The following is a 22,450-nucleotide window of genomic DNA, read 5'->3' on the forward strand; positions in this document are numbered from 1 at the left end:
TTTAGGAAATTTTTTGTATACCTGAAAAAGCTCATAACAGAAATAAATATATTCCTGCTGAGCTGTGTTTTTTTGTTCACAACTCTTTTTTTCCCCTTTTTTAAAGAGAGCTCAGGAAGAAGCTAGGTCAAGTTCGCCTGCTTTCCAGGATTTGGTCCCAATGAGTCAAAACCAATCGGAGTACGTCCAACACCTGGAAGCTGAGGTCAAATTTTGCAAAGTATGTCAGTAGATTTTTTTCATATTCAAAATCCTCTTTGGGAAAATTTTGATAACTTTTAGTTAATCTCTCCAATGTTCCTGACTTTAGGAAGAGCTGCAGGGGTTAAAACACCAGATCAGAGTGGTGGTGGTGGAGAATGAGAAGCTGCAATCCCAACTTAGATCCAGAGCTGGAGAGGACTCTTTGAAAGACTACACCTTCGGAAACGCTACGGTAATGGTTGTCTTTTTGGTGCTGTGAACAATGTATATGTACAATCTTTCTATTTGTATGAAAGTGCAGCTTGAAATATTGAATGATGGATGAAAATCTTTTGACAGATTTTTAGAAATACAATTACAAACACTTAAATTGCTGTTGTTGTTTACATTACCATTTGAAAGCTATACTTGTCCGGGTCTGTTCTTCAGGTGAATGAGAGTTTGGCAGCTCACAGCTACATCGCCTCCAAATCAGACCACAGCATGCAGCAAAGGGCTGAACACACTGCATGGAAAAAGGAGTTGGTAAGGATAATGGATTTGTTCTCCCCTTTCTCCGAGTAAACATTCTCTTCCTGTCCTCCTACTGCATCTGTGAGGTTTGCAGTAGTTGTGAAATGTCTGCTGCAGATTTTTGTGTTGTTTTTCTGGACAAGTGCCTGGGGGCTGCATGGTGGCGCAACAGTTAGTGCTGCAGCCTCACAGCAAGAAGGTCACCAGTTGGATTCCCAGCTCTCTGTGTGGAGTTTGCATGTTCTCCCGGTGCATGCGTTGGTTCTTTCCGTGTTCTCCGGCTTCCTCCCACAGTCCAGAAACATGCTCACCAGGTTAATTGAACACTCTAAATTGCCCGTAGGTGTGAGTGTGTGTGTGAAACGTTGTCTGTCTATGTGTCATCCTTGTGATTGAGTGGCGACCAGTCCGGGGTGTACACCACCTATCGCCCAATGACAGCTGGGATAGGCTCCAGCCACCCATGAAAATGAATGAATGAATTAATGTATGAAGTAAACCTGGGCTGGTTCTCTGGCGATGAACAGAAAAATGTCAAAACCGTTGAAAAGAAAATACTATACACTGACATGGATTCAGTTTGTTTGTTTTAGAAAAATGTGAAGTGTTTTTTTTTAACCTGAAATAGAATCAACTCTTTTTCAAAGCTACACTAAAACCCTGTTTTGAAAATGCTATTTTTCACCAGGAGCAATTGAAAGTGATCTACCAGGCTCAGACTGAAAGCTTGGAGGCTCAGGTCATCTCTCTAAGGTCTGTGTACACCCTACACATGAGTCACTTTTCTTTCTTCATCTTTATTTGCTCATTTTCATCTTTTGCTTCCATCCTCAGGAAGGATCTGTCCATTAGTCAAAGAGAGTGTGAGGAGCTGAAGGGTCGTCTCAGACACAGAGAGAAACAGGCTGCAGATAGACAGAGGTCTGATAGGGCTCCTCGTGTTGCAGGATTGTGTCTGAAGTGTGCACAGCACGAGGCTGTGTTGGCCGGAGCTCACACTAATCTACATGTCCAGGCTATTGACAGGCTCACAAAGTCAGTTGTCACTCTCACACACATGCACACACAGATTAAAGAATAAGAAATCCAAAGTTTTTCACTCATGCATTTATTGTCTATCAAACTTAAAGGGAGCGTGATGAGCTACTTGTTGCTCTGCAGGCTGTGCGTGCTAGCCAACAGGAGGCCCAACAGAGAGAGTGGTCCGCCTGTCTTCAGGTCAAACAAGCTGTGGAGATGGCAGAAGAAGCAAATCTGGATAAAGCCAAGGTCAGAAAAACATGCATGCTCTTTTTTCTTCTGTTTTTGTCCAGCTGTTTTTATTATCACCCTTCAATCATTCTCCAAAATTTTGCTTCTTCTTTTTGCTGTGGCTTGTTTGGTCTTGCTTACCAACTGTAACTGATTGTGTGCCTGCAGGTGGAGGTGCAGTGTGAGCAGCTGTCCAGGGAGCTCACTCGACAGAGGGAACACAGGGAACAAGAAGCACAGGCTTTGCAGAAGAGACTTGCTGAGGCCAGAGAAGAAGGTCGAGCTGAGGCACGCAAACACAAAGAAGAGCTTGCTCATACAGTGAGTTGACTTATTCTCTTCCCTGCATCTTTGCACATACAGAAGCAGTTCTTGAGTGTACCCTTAAAATGTGGCTGACAGCAAAAACTAACATGATGAGTGTTCAGTTAATACTCTTTGTGTGTGTTTAGGTGTCCAGCCTCTCCCAGCAAGTTGTTGAGCTTGAAGGGCAGATAGACAGAGCTCAAAGAGTCAAGAGCTCAGTGACCAAACAGCTGGAAGACACTCTTCAGAGACTAACCACTCAGGAACAAGACCATGCTAAGGTACACTTTAAACATTGTTTAACCCTAAAAACTACCTTAAAGTAGTTTGACCTCTCACTGGTGTTTTTATTTTCAATCAGGGTTTGCTCTGAGCTGTCGGAATCAATATAATTCAATACAATTGGAAGAGAAGGCTTTTGATAGTAGGTGGGCAGGAAGCAGACACAGAAGTACACTTTGTTGCAAGAGCAGCGTCTGAAAGGGAATAATTGCTCCACAGTCAGTGAAAGCTTGTGCTGTCTGCTTGTAATGCCTCTGCAGAGCCACTTGATGGCAGCAGATGTTAATCTATTTCAGTATTACAAGTGAGTTTGAAGGATGAATTTGCCATTGGAGCACAAATTCATTGATACTCAGATGCACATGTAGATATTTTGCTCAGGTGTTGCAAATCCATGGTTATTTACATGATTAAGTGTTGGTGGTAGCACATCAGTAACAATATTGTCAAGTAGTTTTGCATGCCCCTGTGTAGTGTCTCAACAGATTTATCACTAACTCTGCTGCACGTTTTTGATGTTAAAGTCATTTATGTTTATCATCTGTTACTAGAATGACAAAAAAAAAACCAACAACAAAAAAAACATTTCTTTCTGTAATTATATCATCAACTGCAGGATTTTATTGTCTTCACTCGTACTGGGTGCTGTCAGGATCTAAAACTCACACAGTCTGGTAAAGGGCTCAAACTCAAATTCAAAACCTTTCTAGATGGGGGAAATGATAACATGATGACAAAGTAACTCTTTTACTTGAAGATTATTGAGGAGCATATACAAAGTAACATTTGTTGATTAAAGTGCTGGCTCCTTTTAATCATTGCCTGTCACCTCTAGGTGTGTATGGATCTTCGCTATCAACTCAACCAGGTCCAGCTGAAGAAAGAGGAGGCAGAGAGAGAGCTCCGAGAGCTTATCACTAAGACCAGCAGAAAAATGGAAAAAGCTGCACAGGTAAATTAGCTGTTCGTACATTTAGTGTCTTTGCTTGATTCCTGTTATTGTAGAAAGTCAGAGATGAGCTAGTCTTGATAATAAGTCGACAACTGGAAGATAATCACTTTTTTGAGGACGTTGTGCTCATGCTTTTTAAGCCCTCCTCTGAAACGATTGATACAGTTTGACCAAACATCAAATATTCAGTAGAAATAATAAACATTGCATGCTTTCCAGTGAAGAGAAATAACAGTTTCACCTTTGTTAACACAGAACCTTTTAAAAATTGTGCTGTATTATAATGTTTTGTATGACTTTAACATTTTACACCAGCTTTGAAATTTAGATGAGGTCTTGAGCTAGCATGATGTTTCTGATAAACATGTTGTTTATCTGAGGGCATAAGGTGGTTTGTTGTGAAAGATTTCCTCACCTCCTCTTCCCTCTCTCCGTCCATCTCTGCGGGACAGGAAGTGGAAAGGCTGAGCTCAGAGCTGGTTGGCTGCCGGCAGCATCTGGAGGTGGTCCAAAAGGATGGGAGCCAATGGCAGGCCGAAGCCCTGAGCCTAGCAGAACAGCTGGCAAATGCCCAGCGCCAACTGCACCTCACCAGGTAGTACCTAATCCTATTATACATGCCACCACACTCACACTCACACACACACACACACACACACACACACACACACACACACACACACACACACACACACACACACACACACACACACACACACACACACACACACACACACACACACATGCATACAAACACACACACAGCACTCCCCTCTGCCCAGCTCCTGTCCAGCTCAGCCCAGTCCAGTCCAGTTCAGACCAGCACACCAACTGTACCGCACCAGGTAACGGCTAATCCTATTATACAAACCACACACACATAAACACACATATGCGCCGCTGTGCCATGGTCCCGGTACCAACTGGACCTCACCAGGTCACCTCTAATCCTGTTAAGCATGCCACAACATAATGCAACACACACACACACAAACACACACTCACATATACACACACAAACACAAACACAGTGCCCGGTCTGTGCCACCAGGCCAGTGCCCATCCCAGCAACAGCTCCAGCAGAGCCAAAATGGCGCCTGAGCCTTTCTTCTGTCCCTGGCGTGCACACACTGTCCCTCACACACACACACACACACACACACGCACACACACACACACACACAGGAAAACGTGTGGCTGATGGTCACTGGACAGCCTGGCCTCAGTGCCACCTGCCACTGCCCTGCACCCGCTCTCACTACAGGCGCTACCGGCTCCCCACCTCCCTAACTCCACCTTCTTTCTTTTTATAATCTATCCCTGCATCTCTCTGTCCTGATTCCTCCCTTGGTTCCTTCAATCACCTCTGTTGTAATCCTTCCATCTTTTTATCTCTGACATAATTTCATTCCTTTTTCTTCCTCACCTTTATCTGTACACCCTCTCCACCCTCTTTCACATTCCCCTCTTTCCAGCCCCTTAACTTCCTTCCCTTCCCTCTTGCCCCTTCTGTCATCAGCTGGCTGTAGGCCCCTCTAACACTAGCCACTGCCAGGGCCATGCCAGCCCAAGCCAGCCGCCCAGGGCACTGTCTCACCCCCGCTGCCCACAGTCGAGGTGTCTGAGATGGGCACAGATGTGGTGGTGGTGCCCTGTGGTGCTCGAGGCTGCGGGATGTAAGTTTGTGTAATCTGTGTGTGTGTGTGTGTGTGTGTGTGTGTGTGTTTATATTTATTCCCATGTATTTGTGTGTGTCTGTTAGCTTGGTGCTGTGTGTGAGTGTGTCCACTGCAGCCCCTGGCTTGATCTGTGTTTAAGTGTGTTTGTCTGTCAGCTGGCCAGCGCTTACACATTGCTGCATGGCGGGCTGTCATGTGTTTAAGGGATGAGGCAAGTACTGTGTGTGTGTGTGTGTGTGTGTGTGTGTGTGTGTGTGTGTGTGTGTGTGTGTGTGTGTGTGTGTGTGTGTGTGTGTGTGTGTGTGTGTGCGTGTGTGTGTGTGTGTGTGTGTGTGCGTGTGTGTGTGTGTGTGTGTTCGCAGCCAGCTGTGGAGAATGACATGCATATTAATATGGCAACATGATGACTTTGACCTGTACTAGAGGAGCCGCTGGACTAAAGCATTTAACTGCCATGTGTGCGGGTGTATGTGGATGAGGGAGTTTATAGTTTCATCTCTCTGCAGATGCATACTGGGTGTTTGACAGCTGTTGACTTGGCTGAGCTTGTAGCCATTCAAATTCAATTTTGGGTCATTAGAAGTAAAAGCCACTTCTGACACTGACATCATTTTGCCATTTTTTTTTTCCTTCTAGTAGTGACTGAGATGAATGTTCACATTCAGTATTTAACAGTTAGATTTAATGTCGAGCACAAGATCAAACCTTTCATGAAGTAGTGATGTATCCAAGAAATGTACGCAAGTCAGAGGACACATGAGGTTCAAACTTGTACATTTCACAGTGATCACTTTGGAACAGATATGTTCATGATCACGAATAGAAGATACAGCACAGAACAGTTCTTGAGACATGCACGTCATTGTGTCTGCAAGAGCTCAAGATACACAACTGATCAAAGTTTTAAGACCAGTTGAAAAATTGCACAAATTTACATTTTGCTCTGTTTTATCTTATGAAGGCTCCTAAAGTTTCAAAATGCAAAAACAAGACATGAGAGAGAAAAAAATGTGACAGGGCAATTTTTTGAAAAGAACAAACTGAAATGAGTTGTTCATTAGCTGATCAAACGTTTCTGAGCACAGCTAAAGGCTCAAGCCAAAATCTGTGCAAAAATGATGTCCTTTTCTGTCAGGTATTCACAGTCATAACCGCCTGATGGCAAAGGCTAAATGCTTTCTCTTTTTAAACATGCTCAGATTGTTGAGCCACATAAGCAAGACCTCTCGCCTTCGCTGCTGAGGTTGGACACAGTTGGACAGTCATTTTGAATTTCATTTTTAAAGATCCTGAGGGTTATGAAACAAAAAAGTCAAGTGGTAGACCCAAAAGACGTCACCAGCGCTGAGCCAGAGGATCTGATTGGCTGTCCATCAAGACGGGACAATCCTCGACCCAAATTAAGGCCGTTACTGGTACTGAATGCAACTCGATAACCATCAGATGGTATCTGCAAGAGAAGGGCTTCAAGACAAAAAAAAACATCTTTGGAGGCCTCGTCTCCTTTAACACCACAACATTGCTCACTTGGACTTTGAAGGGAGCACCAAACATGGGACATTGAAAGGTGGGAGACAGTTTCATTCTCTGATGAGAAAAAATTTGAACTTTGATGGTCCTGAAGGCTGCCATCATTACTCACATGACAAGGAGATCCCACTTGAAATGTTTTCTAAACAGCACGGTGGAAAGGGCGCCATCATGATCTAGGGGGCTTATTCTTTCAAAGAAACAATGGAGCTTCAGGTTCAGCGTCAAACGGTGGCTGGCTATGCGGAGATGTTGCAGGGGGCCTCCTTCATGACTGAGGGTCTTGAGCCGCATTTCCACCAAGCAGTCCAGGTCGGTTTAATACATTTTGGGACGGTTTGGTAAAGTTAAGCCTGATACTGTTTGCGTTTCCACAGCAAACTGTGCCCTCTCGTGGTAGGTGACAAACAATAGCGTGACGCCGTAGCAGCTTACCCAGCTATTAAATCCAATAAAGAAGAAAATCATGACACAGTAAACAAAGAGCATAGATGGAAGACATGCAGCATTTCGTCCTCTCTTTGATTGGCATGTAGCTCTTTGATACAAAGTGTAATCAAGCTTTGTTTCAGAGAAGTCTGTGTGCCGCCAGGAGAAATGCAGCCGCTGTTGGGGTAAGTGACGATTCTTTTGACCAATCAACGGTCTGCAGTGTTGTAGCTCCACCTTCCGAGAGCCGATCGGTTCAGTCTGGCACCCATATGGAAGGGTCCCAAAAAAGTAGGCCGACTCGTTTCGTGTTTTTAGGGATCTGGCCCGGGATAAGTCAGTGGAAACGCCGCAAAATGCGCGCCGTACCGAGACGAACCGAACAGGTCTGCTTGGTGGAAACGTGGCTATAGTCTGTGTGGTAATGACTGGAATTTTTCTAACAGGACCACGCTGCAGTTCACAATGTCTGCCTGACAAAGGACTTCTTCCATAGGAATAACCTCACTCTTTGGCGCCATCCTGCTTGTTCCCCTGATCTAAATCACATTGAGAACATTTTGGGGTGGATGGGTAGAGGAGTTTATATAAATGGACAGTGGATGCCCTCAACTGCTGTTTGCAATAAATAGCTTATTTATTTTTTTATTTTTGTCTCACTCCCGTTTCTTTTTTTTTTGGATTCAGAAACTCTACTTAGAAACTTTTTAGGATCCAATAGAGAAAAATGTAAATTCTTGCAATTTTTAACCGGTCTTAGAATTTGGATTATGTGTGTATTATCACAAGATAAAAAAGTCTGTAGGCTTGCACTTTTAGAGTTGAGTTGTTTTTGCTTAAGTCAAAGGTGATACTCAAGTTTAAAAAAAAAAACTGCCTAAGTCTGGGGGTGGGTAGCATCAAGGATTTAGGCATAACTAAACCCACTTACAAGGTTCATAGAGAGGAGCAAGAAGTCCAAATAGTTCAAACTTCAGCAACACTTGTAGTAAAGGGAAAACTTCTGTTCCACACTTTATTTGCCTTGTGGCTTTCATCAGGGTCAAATGTGAAAGTGAGAAAATGCTAAGATTACAGTCAAGATTGAGAAAAAGAAGTGTTTAACACAGCTAAACAAAAACACAGAGTCTGTGGGTACAGAGTCAAATTTGGTTGCCAAATATTGCTAACATTGGCAGAGCTCAGATGTTAGTGTCCACAAGTCTGCTGGTTACTCTTTGCTCCAGTAAGTTAGATGCTTGTTTATCAAGTCAAGGCCTTTGTACAACTTTATCTCCATTTTCAAGCTCAAAGTACTGGCAAACTGCTTTGAAAACACAATATGATAGCAAATATGCAAAGGTGATGAGGTTTAATTGTTGAGTTTAACATGAAAATATTTGGTTATGACAGCTTAAAGTGTCTGTGCATAGTAGAATATGTTTATGTAGAATTTGGTCTTCAAATATCAGAAAATAGCTCTGACAAGATACCAGGTCTCCACAAGGGAACCTGTACAAATAAGGTCCAAGAAAATCAGAAATGTTTAATAAACCCAAGCTCTGTGTGGAATGATTTTGTATTGAATATGATCAACAGGAAATGCCTGATCTCAAATAATTAAAAACCTTTGTAGCAACAATCAAACCAGACTTTCAGCCCTGATGCTGTGATCACTCAGGGACTTTGGGGCAAAATGCTTGCTGAAGGATTTTTGCTTCTGTTCACATCGCTCAAAGGTGCTGTGTCCTGATACACTGTCTGACACACCAGCTGAGCTTCAGTCACAGCCTTTGTCCGTCCTAGGGCCAGAGATACATTTTGAATTTTTGCTTTTTTGTGTTTTCCTTTTTTCCTCTCTTGTCATGGTCTGTATCGCTTTTTCTCATGTTGTTCCAAACTAAAAAAATGTAAACCTCAAGCGTGTCTCCCTCTCTACCTCTGTTTCTTGCTTTCCCTCTCTTTGTCGGTGTATCTGTCGCCCTTCTGGGGTTATGCAGAATATGTAGTTCATTCATAGTCATGCCTCTGTTTGCCCTCTCTTGTTCTTCACTACAGAGCCACACACACGCTTTGTAGCTGCTGTGTGTTGCTCGGTGTTACTGTGTGTGTGTGTTGTCAGAAGGAGAGTGAGATTCACAGTAGCGAGGCTGGAAGGCGTTTTTATGACCAGCCTTGGAAGGCAGCTCTTTGATTCTCCGGATGCAACTTGCTCACTCCCTTCTTTCATTCTGTCCTCCTCTCGTGGCCCAAATGATCACAGCCCACCTTCAAACAGGGCACATGAAGCACAAAAAGCCTCTGCTTGATTTCAGATAGCCCTACCTTTCATCTGATTAACACACACATACACACACACACACACACACACACACACACACACACACACACACACACACACACACACACACACACACACACACACACACACACACACACACACACACTTGTTTGTACAACTGCATGTCTCCAAATGTGCACACTGATACTCACATCAGTCCAATCCACATGCCTGTACACAGGCACAAACACACACTCACACACACAGATGCATGCACGCATCCGGGGGTCCCATGGCGGCTGGTGCGCTGCGCTGCGCTCCAGGATTGGATCATCAGCCAGCTGTGAGTTGGACAGCCCAGGATCTGTCCTAATCCCCACCACTCTGTTCACATCGCCTCACACACACACATACACACACTCCAGTCCCGGCCCCAGCCCAGCAGAGGGCTTTACCAAGTTTGTTTTGTTTGTTTGCTCCTGTCTTTCTTCACTTTCTTTCTTTCCTTCTTTCCTTGTCTCCATCCGGCCCCGTCTCTCCCTGTGTTGTGATCACAGATCCCAAAGGCCACAGAGAAAACTGCCCAGCATAACTTCTGTCACAACACATGCCAGATAGGCGTGAATGGGTAGATGTGTGTTTGCATGCGTTATTGTTTCTCTGGATTGTTGAGACCTGTGTGTCTGCTTTGCAGTTTGGACTAGTAGATTGTTTGTGGTGCTCCAAATCTTCCTCCGGTTTTGTTATCCCTATGAAATCAAGCATCCATGTTTATGAGGGTGCTTGTTTAAAGCTGTAGATAGATGTGAAGTCAGACTTCTTCCCTACAAAAAGTTTACTTGATGTCCTTTGCTCTTCTGCATCTTGAAACTATTGAATCCTGGGCTTGGAAAGCTCAACCCTTTCAATCAGGGTTACCTTTGAATCAGGATTTTCTAAGGCAACCAAGTTTAAACTTGTGGAATCAAATTTTTCCATGGTTAAAAGAGCGACTTGTTTCTTTTTGATGAATTGTTTCGCTGTAGCTAGGTTCATACCCTGGAATTAACCAACTAACTCAGTAAGAAAGATGAGGATGTTACGACACATCACATTTTACCTTCTCCTTTTCAACAAGGGATGAGCATCCCAGCCAAAACACTATTTGGGACTAACTCATATTTGTTGTTTATTGGAAATACTTCCCCACCTCCTTTGCAGATATAAAGAGATCCATTTATTAGGGATAGACTGATTATCGGCCAGGCCGATTATCGCGGCCGATATTTGGCATTTTGAGACTTATCGGCATCGGCCTTTTTTCTAATCCGATGGCTGATAAGAAACAAATTTAAAACTGCTTTGTTGCAGCTCTGATGCAGCTGCTCTGCTGTTTGCAGTCACTACTCAGTCCCCGGCACTGTCCCACCCACAGTACCATCTGATTGGTTACAAGCAGAGCCATGGCTTGGGAAACAGCCAATCAGCTGTGCAGTTATTGCAGTTACATTGAAATTTTGGAAAACTTTATTCACTGTCGAAAACGTTAGCTATTTTTTTTTTTAAGTTTCATTTAACTCCATAACACATGCTGCTAAGCCTGGGAGCTGTTTAATAAACTCATGTTTAAAGGTATTTGAATGAAGTTAAGTGTTGGAGTTTGTATTATTCAAAATTTTGACACCAATATTTGCACTTTGACTGCAAATTGATATTGGCTTCAAATATCAGCTATCGGCCTCCTTGACTACAAATTATTGGTACCGGCCTGGAAAAATCCATGTCTGCCTATCTTTACCATTTATTGACTGTGCAAAGTTGGCTGTTTTTTAAGTTATTTTTGTTGGTCTTTTATGCCTTAAGTGCTACAGTAGAGTACAATTGATGGGGCAAGAAACAGGGCAAGAGTGGGGAGTGACAAGCGGCGTAGAGGCTGGACCACCTGTGCGAGGGTAAAAATCATGGAGCATGACCTAGCTCAATGGGCCATCTTCACTCCTAGAGTTGGCTAGTTAGATATGGATACGATCTACATGTAATGTCTAGTTTTACTGAGCAAAGTTTCCACATATGGTTCCTCCCTGAACTTTTGCATTGGACTAGCTACTGGCACAGATGCTTTCTCATGTTACTATGAAAGTTTTTGTTGCTCAGTGGCAAAAAGAAAACAGTTTTCAGATTCTCTACATACGCCATCTGATGGTTATGTCACACTACAATCAGGGGCTTAAAAAAAATATATATATGTATATATATTTAACACGGGATAGTAGTCAAAGGAATTATTTGATTATTCCAGTATTTGAAAATCACGACTCGTCCTTGTTCTGAACCCCTCTGAAAAATCTGTTTTCATAGTTTATTGCTCTGGACTTATCCAAATGCCAAATTGGAGAATAACACCTAACCAAACTGATGGGTCCTGGACCGGCAACAGGCAGTGGCAGAGTCTTTTCGACTCCAGCTGTAGAGGAAGCCATCAGCTGAAAAGAGGGCTTTTTGTTTGAGCTAGCCCAGGGACATGCACCACACTTGACAAAATGATGGGCGCCAATACAGATACTCCATTGAACAGAAAGAGGCCAATAAAGAGAGTTAGGCAAGAAAAAAAAAGACAAGTGGAGGCATTAAGCTGGTGAGAAGTACCAGAAAAATCCATATTCCATCCTTTGTCGCATTTGTGGAAAGTGTAGTTGAGACAGCACGTGTTAACCCTCATGCCAGTCAAACCTGATCCAAGAGAAGTCAGTAAATGAAAGGGATGGATAGAAGATTTAACATTAATATTGACTAAATGATGGCTTGTTATAGTTTACCCTGGTGTGTGTGTGCCAGTATTAATGAGGCAGTGGTTGAATATACAAAGTGGCAGACAGAGAACGATGCTGTGACGTTTAGGACACATTCTCCTTTCTTTGACCATGTAATCAGAAGATGAACACTGAGACACTGAGAGACTAAAAGCTTCCTACCAACTGCTGTGACTTCAACATGAACTTCCCAAACTCTATTAAACATGTCACGCTGCTGCTCCTCATCTCTCTAAGTCTACCTACTTCTCCATCCCTTTTTTTTGACTCCCCGCAGTTGTAGATCGTGATAGCGAGGTCTGTGAAGGCGGTGAACGGAACTCTGTGTGTGTGTGAGGGCGGAGAAGTGTAAATGAGGAAGGTGAGGCAGCAGATGCCGCGTCCCGCCAGAGGCTCGCTTTGAGCAGGGAGCGAAATCTGGGCGCGACAAAACTGCTGCAAACCAACTCGGCGGGAGGCCCTTGTCCAATCACTGCCCGGAATAAAAGGGCCGGGGCGCCACGCGGGCTGAAGTCGCTCAGGAGAGGCGGGGGCTGTAATGAACCTTCAAGCTCTGCCAGCAAGCGCGCACACACACACACACTTCCACACACACTCTCTTCATCTCCGCATCTTTCTTTCTACCTGGCATTAACAGTGTCACAACTGTCACCACACACATGCTCACACACAACCCCGAAAGCATTGGTGTGTGTGTGCGGCTTTGCAGTGTGCACCAACACACGAATGATGCAGTTTCGTTTCTGTGTGTGTGCAATTAAATAAGTGTGTGTGTGTGCCTTTGTGTTAAATCTTGATACCTTCGGGCTACACCTGTGTCTGTGAAGTTTGATGTGTGTGTCTATGTGTGACAGCAGCAGGGCGGTGCCAGGTATGGGGCTCGCTGTGTGTTTTTGTGCCTTTGCATGTGTGTTTGTGTGTGTGTGTGCTTGTCTGGTCGGCAGCCATGTTGTTGGGTAGCAGATGGCACCATGGTTGGCAGGGGAGGGGCTGCTTAGCACAACTAATCAGACAGTTACGGATAGGGCAGCTGGGAGGGCCGTTGGCCAGCCGTGTGTGTGTGTGTGTTTGTGTGTGTGCATGTGTGCGTACCACAGAGTGCCATGATGTTGACAGTGGTGGGCCCGTTGGCCTGGTGACGAGACCTTGCCGCGTTCTTCTCTCCTCGCTGTCGGAGTGCCCTCTCTGCCATCCTGCCTTCTCACCTCTCTTTCTCTCTTGCTCCCTCTCGCTGTCTCTCTCAGTCAATCTGTTGAGACCAGCGTTGACTTTTATCTTCCTTTTCTTTTCTTTGACTCTCCATCTCTTTTTGTTTTTCTTTCCGACTCTCTTACTTTCTCACCCTGCAGCAGCCGTGACACCTGGGTCTTTAGTTTTTAGTTTATCTGAGTTGATTCAGTTGATGAAACACCGTGTGTTGACTCGTGTGGCCTAGTAGCAGAAACCACTTTAGTGCCATCAGTATACCCTTAAAACTGTGGTGTGTTGGGCAGAAAAAATTATTTTTTTTGAGCTTGTATCTATTAAACTAGAAAAGCTCTCAGAGAGCGCAGTCCTCCGCCAAGCAAACTGTGATTGTCATGCAACACTTAAGTCCTACTTTAATGTTATACTCCCTTTCAGCAGACTGTCTGCTACAATTTGGTGTTAGTCTTAGTATCCAGAATATTGCCGGGATGTGGATCGTACTTTCACATCTGTCAGAAATTATGGTGACCTTGTCTTGTATAGTTCTACAAAGTAATCAGACCATTTATAGTGGAGTTATATACACATATGGTGAAAACAGCCCTAACTCACAATGATAAAGAATTATTTAAAAAAGTCCTGGATCCAGACAGTGATCCAGATCACCTTCAAAATGTAATCACTCCTTTCTTATCCCATTTTGAACATTTCCTGAAAATTTCATCAAGATCTGTACCTAACTTTTTGAGTTATGTTCTTCACAGACAAACAAACAGACAGACAGACGAACTCTCCTAAAAACACAACCTCCTGTGGCATCTCCCTGTGATGTGCCACTAACTTCAGTACTGCACACCATGGACTGTGGGTCGTGTATATGTATATCATTTTGGAGCTTAAATATTTGGGGCTTTGTTTGTATTTGTTAAAGGATCTGTAAGCACTACCTGGAAAAGCCAGTGTTTTTCCAGGATAAAGACCCATGAGCAGTAGCACCCACTATCGTGAGGACCTGACTCTTAACAAGATGTGTGTTTATATTCAAGCAAATGAATGGAGACCAGATCCTCTTTTTAACTCCACACTTCTTTGTTCAAGACAACTTTTCAACTTTAACTTGTAATGTTGGTGAATCTGGTTATGTCCTACGAGTGCTCATCAACAAAGCAGAGCAAATGTAACCTCAATCTGCATTTTATTGATAGACTCAAGTTTGAACAGACCACTTCAGAATAACTGCTGCATGTGGTTTGAAATGAACACCATCATAAACAGTGTAGCCCATGTTTTAGCCTTTGGCCCACACTCTATCACTCTCCTGTTCAGCTTTCTTCTGTCCTTTTTGTTTTCCTGGTTCAGCTCTTGTGTCCACCATCACTACCGAATTAATCCAAGAAATCTTTTTCAGTAGAGATAAACTCAGATCTCTCTTCTCACTGCTAAACTTTGCTGGTTGACATAGTGTTGTCATGCCACGGCCATAGCCGTACCAGATGCAAACTCGCGAGGACGCACGTCAAGATTACGTACAAAGTCAATGCAAAGATGTGTTTGGACGCAGATTCGCCCCGAAAGGCGTGTTGGACCCGTTTGGCACGGAACGATGTGTATGGATTGTCCGGCACGTTTGGGGCGTCGAATGCCTGTACGCTCGAGTTGAAAATATCAAACTTTCAACAAAAATTCACGTAAGGCTGTGCAACGGCAGCCAATCAGCAATGACCCCCCCCCCCCCCCCCCCCCCCCCCCCCCCGGCGTCATTGATTTGACAATGTGGTTGGCCCGCCACCTGCTCGAGCACCAACCCCGCCAAAAGATGGAGGAGAAGTTGATTTGTGCGGTGTGTCATCATCCAGAGTTATATGATACGACATGTGTACTCTGCTGAGACCGGAACAAAAAGGAGCAGGTTGGGTGAAAGTTGCTGAGGAGACATGTTTTGAAGGGAAGTTCTGTAAATATTTGTTTCCAGCTGGATTTGGTGCACGGGTCATCACTGAGTCTGACTGTGTTTTCCTCAGTGGAGTTTTGTCATTAAAGATGGAAGAGCCTCAGGGATACCTACCTGATAGAGAGGAGGAAGGAGCAGGGAAAAAGGACCCAGGGAAGAGATGGAAGTTCTCTGCTGTCTTCTCTTTCCTCGACTCCTTCATTATCCCCAGGAAGACCTCGGGGATCATGGGTTGGGTAGTAGAGGATGAGGTCGCAGGGAACAGCCAGGCAGGGCCAGTGGAGGTGGATTACCAGGGAGAGGCAGCAGGCCCCTCAGGTGTAGAGGTTGAGTGTAGAGGTTTGTTGAGAGATGAATATGCACACACATAAAGTATTGCCAGTGCGTCATCGTCAGCATGTTGCCCCTCAGCTTGTTAAAAAGTCCAGCGTCCAGCTTCGGGTGTTAGCATTTAAATTTGCCAATTTGCGTCAGATGTGGCCGCAGCATCATAGGGACTTCTACGTGTCGTAAATGAATCCAGTCCTGGATGACCAGACCATGGGTACTGGAAATAGCATTTAGAAATAATCTTCTTTGGTGCTTATAATATCTTTTTAAATAGTGGATCATGATCAGGCATATATCTAGAGATGAGACCTTTTTGAGATCACTTAGAAAGTCCTCACAGAGACTTTAAGAGACTAGCAAGTGAAGAGGGTGGGACAGTAGAAGGCAAAAGGCTGCGAGTTGGATGTAAAGATGAAATCCTGCCTGGGTTTGATCCACACTTACAGCCTCTGTATCAGAGACGCAGTTCAGCGGCTTACCTAAAAGGCATCTCTTGAAATACACCGACAGTTTATATAACCATGCAACAGCACATACACATTAAACAATCGGTCGCCCATATAAGGTCAAGCTGACTTGAGTAACGGGAAACCACTTGTTTTCGCTGATAATATCGTAAAAGAGTTTAAGTTCAGCCGTGCGGGGACTATTAGTCAGGCTGTATTCTGTCCATGCTGCGGGCTGGGAATAGATAGAATAGACAGATCGCTGACTGGGAGACCTCAGGCAAGATGGAGGCAAATCTGTCGGCTACAACTGTTGTCACCCCAGCCAAGTGTGCCCTGGGACACTGGCCTTCATACACACACTGCTCCTGCTGGAGGACAGAACGAATGGGCGAGCACCAGACCTCTGTCATCCATCCACCAACAACTCTTCTGCAGTATGACTCTGTATCCACCCTATGGATTTGGTTACATGTCAGAAAACTCTTGAAAATGTTCAGAATTATCTGCTTGTTTGTGTAAAGCATCTGTCACATTTTAGAAGACTGAACTGCTGCTTGTTGTGACTCTCTGTGTGCACGTCTGTGTGTCAGCCAGTCATCTGGTCAACTTTTGTGCCCTCACATATCCCTGCTGTGAGGGTGGCACCATCAGTGACTCTACGCTGTGCCTACTGCCCGTCAGGCACAGCTTTCATCCAACATGACAGAACCTCTCTCTGCTCTTCCTTTACCTTCATTTCTCTCTTCCCCCCATTGATCCCTCCTTTTTATCCTGTCATCCTCTTTACTTCTATCCTTCATATAGCTGCTCTTTGTTGTTCCATTTTTCACGCTTGCCTTCCATCGCTCCTTTTCTCTGTGTCGCTCTTTGTGGGCATAGCGGTATTAAACAGCACCACAAAGGTAGTACAGCAGTGCCCCCATCAGTGGGCTGTATCAGAAGGTGATCACAGATGCAGGAGCAGAAAAAAGCAGGGGAGCGGAGGAGATAGGTGCAGAGTTATTTCTGAAGGTAAGGGACAGGTCAGAGAGGAAATATCACTTTATCCTGAGGGTGATGAAAAATGAGATGATGTCTTCAATGACTGGGATGAACTTGATATCTCACTGAACACGATATGGCAATAAAAGTTTTTTTTTGTTGTTTTGTTGTTGTTTGTAAGGTGCCATATAAACCAGGGTGCAAGACACATTGACACCACCCTGACAGTAATGCTATCTGTCATAATCTATTCAGAAAGTGTGCAACAGGACGCAGAAAAAGGAGATGAGATAGAAAGGGCATTTCAAAGTGTAAAAGAAGGTTGAAGGGGAGAAGGGGAAGTTTAAAGTGCAGAGAGAAGTTGGTCGATAGTTTGCAGGAGGTAGAATAGGGCAAAGGAGAAAAGCAGCGAGGCTGGCGATGGTATGTATATTAAGGCCAGCGCCGGATGGGCTCAAGCCCCCCTACAGTCCCATCTCCATCCCGAGTCCCCCCCTGCTGTGTTTAGAAAGCCTCTCTTTGTTTTCAACCTCAATGGCTGCTTCTTTCTCACTAGGCATCTGATCTGATGGCCCAGGAGCATGAAGAGAAGAGAGCTGCAGAGGGTGTGTGTGAGTGTGTGTGTGTGTGAGAGAGAGAGAGAGAGAGAGAGATAGAGAGGGCAGACAGAGCTGGGTGAGTTAAGTTTGGTTAATAGACGAGTTCACTGGAGATGACTTGAGTGAGCTCGCAGGGGGAGATCGCGAAGCTGCAAGATCCTTCCTGCCCGTTGCTCCTCAAGCTCATAACCAGGTGGGATGGCTGAGGGGGCTTTTGAACGCCACGGGAGTGTCATATATGTGAAGTGAATTCAAACACAGGTGACTGATCGCTCCATGTGGTACCAACCTTGTGTTTTCACAGCTTTCTCTGACTGCTTTGTTTTTATTCCTCACCTGAAAACTACTGAGACCATAATTTTTGTCTTTAGAGAACACTGCACAGAACTTTCACATTAAGATGAACTAAGACCCCTTTCTTACCCAATTTTGAAGCAGTCTGAAATAGGCCTGCACAATATATCGTTTGAACATCGCCATCGCAATATGCGCATGCGCAATAGTCACATCGCGCATGTAATGCGACTATCGCATTTCCCCCATTTATTGGAGAAATGGAAAAAAAAAAGCAACTGAAATTGAAACCTATTCTATTTTGTACAGAGACATGACCTCCTGGATCCCTTTCATATACAGCAATCTTCATCATTCACAGATAAACCCCCTTAGCCTGGATTTAACGGTATCATAGGAATACAATGGTGTCATTGTGAGTCAACCAAATTCTTCCCAAACAGAGCTATTCAAGTCATCTGCTGAAAATTAATGTTTTTTTTAATCGCAATATATCGCAATCCCCCAAAAATCGCAATGTCAGTTTTTTCCAATATCGTGCAGCCCTAGTCTGAAATGAACACCAATACTTCTGCAATACACTTCCACTGGGTTTCCTACAATTTACAGCACACTATCTCAATTTTCAACCACAAGTTTACCCAACAAGTAGAACAGAAGATTAGGGATGCACCGTTCTGATCCTGGTATCGGGTATCAGCGCCAATCCAGCCCCTCAAAGCTGGATCAGGTATTGGTGGAAAAAGATCGGTCCAAACTTGACACTAAGGCTAAACAATGATTTAGCTGTGAAACATTTAAACTAGTGCTGGGCAAGTTAACGCGTTATTTTCGCGTTAACCCGTCAATCCATTAATGCCGTTGAATATTTTATCACACATTAGTGCATGTTGCTCACATGCTTTTATTTTGTAAATGTCTGTTGCTGACCGTGGTGGAACCGGAAGTGAAATTGGCGGAAAAACACGATTAGTAACCAAAACAAGCATGGAGAAGAGGGGCAACGCCACGGAACTTAAAGGCTCTCGCCGCTTAGTGTATCAGTCCGCGCGCACGGCGTGCCAGATATAAACAAACGCAGGTAGTCTGCCAGGATGAAGAGACACGATGAGAACCAGAGCCTTATTTAGCAGTGTTTTTGTGTGAAAGTAACACGCTGAAAATTCTCTAAATAAAGCATGAATGCAGACCGATATCAGATTTTTTTGTTGGGAGTCCGTTTATTTGTGTTTTTGGTCAAGTAAAAATTGGCCCCATCTGAGTGCAGAGGAAACCGGCAGAGGAGCAGGGAGAGGGTGTTTGGTGCGAGCGCTCTGGGCTTCTGCTGCACAAAAACACTGCTGTAAGGGTAATTTCTGCCCTAAACCTTGTGATAGGACCCAACTTGTTCCATCCCGGAGTATCACTTTAATGCCCTGACAGTGGCAATAAGCTTTAATTTTGTATTTACATTTTGTAAATTTGATTTGCACTAAATATGTGATTTAACTATTACTGTATAACAAGTACTGCTTTAGTGTTTGCATGACAGATGTTATGGCACTTTCACAATGCGATTAATTATGATTAATCAGGGAAATCATGCAATTAATTACAATTGAAAGTTTTAATCGTTGCCCAGCCCTAATTTAAACACTTATAGTTTAAATAAATATTAACTTCAGTAATTCCATATGTACCCATTTTTGTTACCAGTTTAATCCCACAGAAGAGCATGCAGGTTATTATTTAACACTGGTATCGGATCAGAATTGGTATCTGTGGATACCCAAAGCCCAGGTGTTAGTATCTGTATTGGCACCAGAAAAATTGAATCAGTGCATCCCTACAGAAGACGATGAGAAACAGAGAAAAGAACAGAAGCATACACAAGACAAAGATAAAACATATCACTTCTCCAAAGATGTCACCAGTAAATAAAGATTTCTTACATTTGCTTTAACATAAATAAAACATTTCAAACTATTTCCCTTTTCTTTCTTTTCAGTCTCATTTCTGTGGTTAACATATTTATCTTACGTCTAATGAGATGCAACTTAAAGCTGGTATTCTGGAAATATAATTAATTTCAGGCAACCATTTACCTTCTTTGCTGAAATTGATTCGACCCCCGGCCCTGCCACATATGCTACCCATAACTATTTCTGTAGGCCACAGATTTGACTCTGCCGTTGGGTCCTGGGTTTCTGGATTGGGTCAGTATGGGAGCATATTGTACGTATGCTGTGTGTTTATTTTTAAAAACCACAGATGCCTGCACTGCCAGTCTGCTCTTCCTGTGTTTAGACCATCAGTTATCTGTGCCAATTAAGACTTTTATAAACTACTTTCACTCTGTGTTGTTAGCACAGAGAGGCTGACAGAGGCCAATCAGCGGCTAATTACTTCAAACCAAAGCTGGAATTTTGGTCAGAGGCAGTGTGTGCTGCAGCAGCAGTTTTTTCCTCTTTGGTTTGTGCATGTGGATTTATTCGTTTGAAGGAGTACAATACAGCATCAGCAAGATGTGGAGAGGAGTTCTTGTCCATACTTTTGGTGAAGCAAGAGGGCAAATTTCATTTTGCTGCTAATTTAACAGTTGCAGTTTTTTTGTTTCACGGCACGATTGGCTCACCGCTGACCTTGGTGGCAGTAGGGGGGCTTTAGCGCTCCTTGAAGAAGAAAAGAGGCTTGGGCCGCCTGCTGTAAACAAAGTTGACTTGCCGACAGATGGATTGAATGACAGAGAGGCTAACTGAGCCAGGAACGGGGCCTGGCAGCATCGCACTGAGCAGAGTGAGGGAGGGAGGAAGAGAGATAGAGAGAAAGAGAGAGATAGAGGGGGGAGAGGGGAGAAGAGAGAAGAGGTGGCCAACAGGAGAGGAGGTGTGAACAGGTGCAGGGCCGCTGAAGGAAGAACCAGCAGATGGAGAGAGACACAGCCAGTTTAGTTACAGGAAAAAAAAGGGTGGGAGGGAAAAGAGGAGGGAGGAGGGAGAGATGGAAGCAGCAGAAAAAAGGATCGGAGCAGAGATGAGAGCGCTCTGGACGGATAGATGGACGGACAGAAAGGAAGATGCGCTGGGCGCCGAGCAAACGAGCGCTGAGGCTGCATCAGGCCGCCTCTGTCTTTGATGTGTTTGTTTCATAAAGTGGAGCAGGGAGATGAAGGGAAGGGGTGTCAGGAGGAAACTGTGGGGGCAGAGTGATTGACTCCATCACCCTGAGGTTTAATAAAAATGTGCTAAGACACATTGAGGTGCATGTGACAGAAAATTGTGTGACACTGTGTGCGGTCTGCTACGGCGAAACAATTCAGATGTTTATCGTACGCGGCATCAATGATACGCAGCGCAGCAAATGTTCAATATGTCACTTAATTTTTTTCTCTTCGGTGCACTCATCCTTTGTTGGCAGTGGTCGTTAGACGGGCCTACACAAGGCCTCAGTCTCCCAGCCACACATAAACACACACATACCCGCAGATAAACAGGAACCATCTTTGTATTTCTGTGATGAACTGTTGAATATTAATGTAGCCTGATTGATGCAGTCGATCATAAATAGCTGTGGATGCACTGGAATTCCTCCACAGAGATGAATCATCACGAGTGTTACCATTTTAAGCAGTTTATATATGAGTAAATAGTCGTGATTTTATAGTATGAAAGCTTTGCTGCATCTGTTGGAAGACAGAGATGTATTTTAGAGCTGTGATATGATTTTTAATAAAGCAGTTAAACTAAACTCAATAAACTTTTCATTTTATCAAAGCAGCATTCAGTTTAAAGTATGACAAGAAAGAGAAATACAGAATTAGAATTAAAACAAAATTACAAGAAAGTCTGTTAATATTTCAGATATATAGGAAATATTCCTGTGGGAAACAATAACTACAGATGGTCCTCTGTGATAGAAATAGTATTTTTTGTCTCCTCCGCAACTCTTTGCAGGGATCACAAATGTCTCGAAACCATCAGTTGAACAAAGCTTGTGTGTTTGCGTGTTTGTGCTATAGGCTGCGTTTACAATCTGTTCACCTGTTTGTTACTTTCACACCTGTTATTTTGCAATGCAGAAACATTGAGGAGACTAAATATGAAAGCGCATCATGTGAGTTTTCCTATAGTTTTTGTTCATAATAAGTTAATATGCAGCATTTGTCTCTATTTTACTGCTTCCACAGAGTTTACAGCTGAAGAGCTTTGTCGAACATCAGTTATCTGAAATGAGAAGATAAAGTGTGACATACTTTGTGTATGTTTGTCCGTGTGCGTGTCCATATAATACAAGACTTGAGTTTGTGTGTATTTTTTGGTGGTACTGTGTTTATTGGAAGAGAGTATGGTCTCCTTTAGTTTTGTCCAAACAGTGGTCAGTGATGTCTGGCGTTGGCAAATGTCGCCAATTCCTCCAAGTCCACCGTCTGACTCCAATTTGTGCTCGTTCTCTGATAAACCGCGGCATTTGGTGGTTCTGGCGTG

General features: G+C 43.9%; 1 protein-coding gene across 1 annotated transcript in view; it reads left to right on the forward strand.

Annotated features, from left to right (window-relative positions):
* Positions 1-22,450, forward strand: part of sdccag8 (SHH signaling and ciliogenesis regulator sdccag8) — a 51,721-nt gene that overhangs the window by 2,272 nt on the left and 26,999 nt on the right. Inside the window, exons 4-13 of the mRNA XM_074675073.1 lie at positions 107-220; positions 311-436; positions 634-729; positions 1,406-1,470; positions 1,552-1,752; positions 1,848-1,986; positions 2,137-2,289; positions 2,421-2,555; positions 3,392-3,508; positions 3,961-4,103. Of these exons, the coding sequence (XP_074531174.1) occupies positions 107-220; positions 311-436; positions 634-729; positions 1,406-1,470; positions 1,552-1,752; positions 1,848-1,986; positions 2,137-2,289; positions 2,421-2,555; positions 3,392-3,508; positions 3,961-4,103 (1,289 nt within the window). The remainder of the gene's footprint in view (positions 1-106; positions 221-310; positions 437-633; positions 730-1,405; positions 1,471-1,551; positions 1,753-1,847; positions 1,987-2,136; positions 2,290-2,420; positions 2,556-3,391; positions 3,509-3,960; positions 4,104-22,450) is intronic.

The sequence above is a fragment of the Halichoeres trimaculatus genome, unplaced genomic scaffold (genome assembly GCF_033239565.1).
Source record: "Halichoeres trimaculatus isolate MK-OKI-2021-1 unplaced genomic scaffold, fHalTri1.1 fHalTri1_scaffold_8, whole genome shotgun sequence".
Taxonomy (NCBI): domain Eukaryota; kingdom Metazoa; phylum Chordata; class Actinopteri; order Labriformes; family Labridae; genus Halichoeres; species Halichoeres trimaculatus.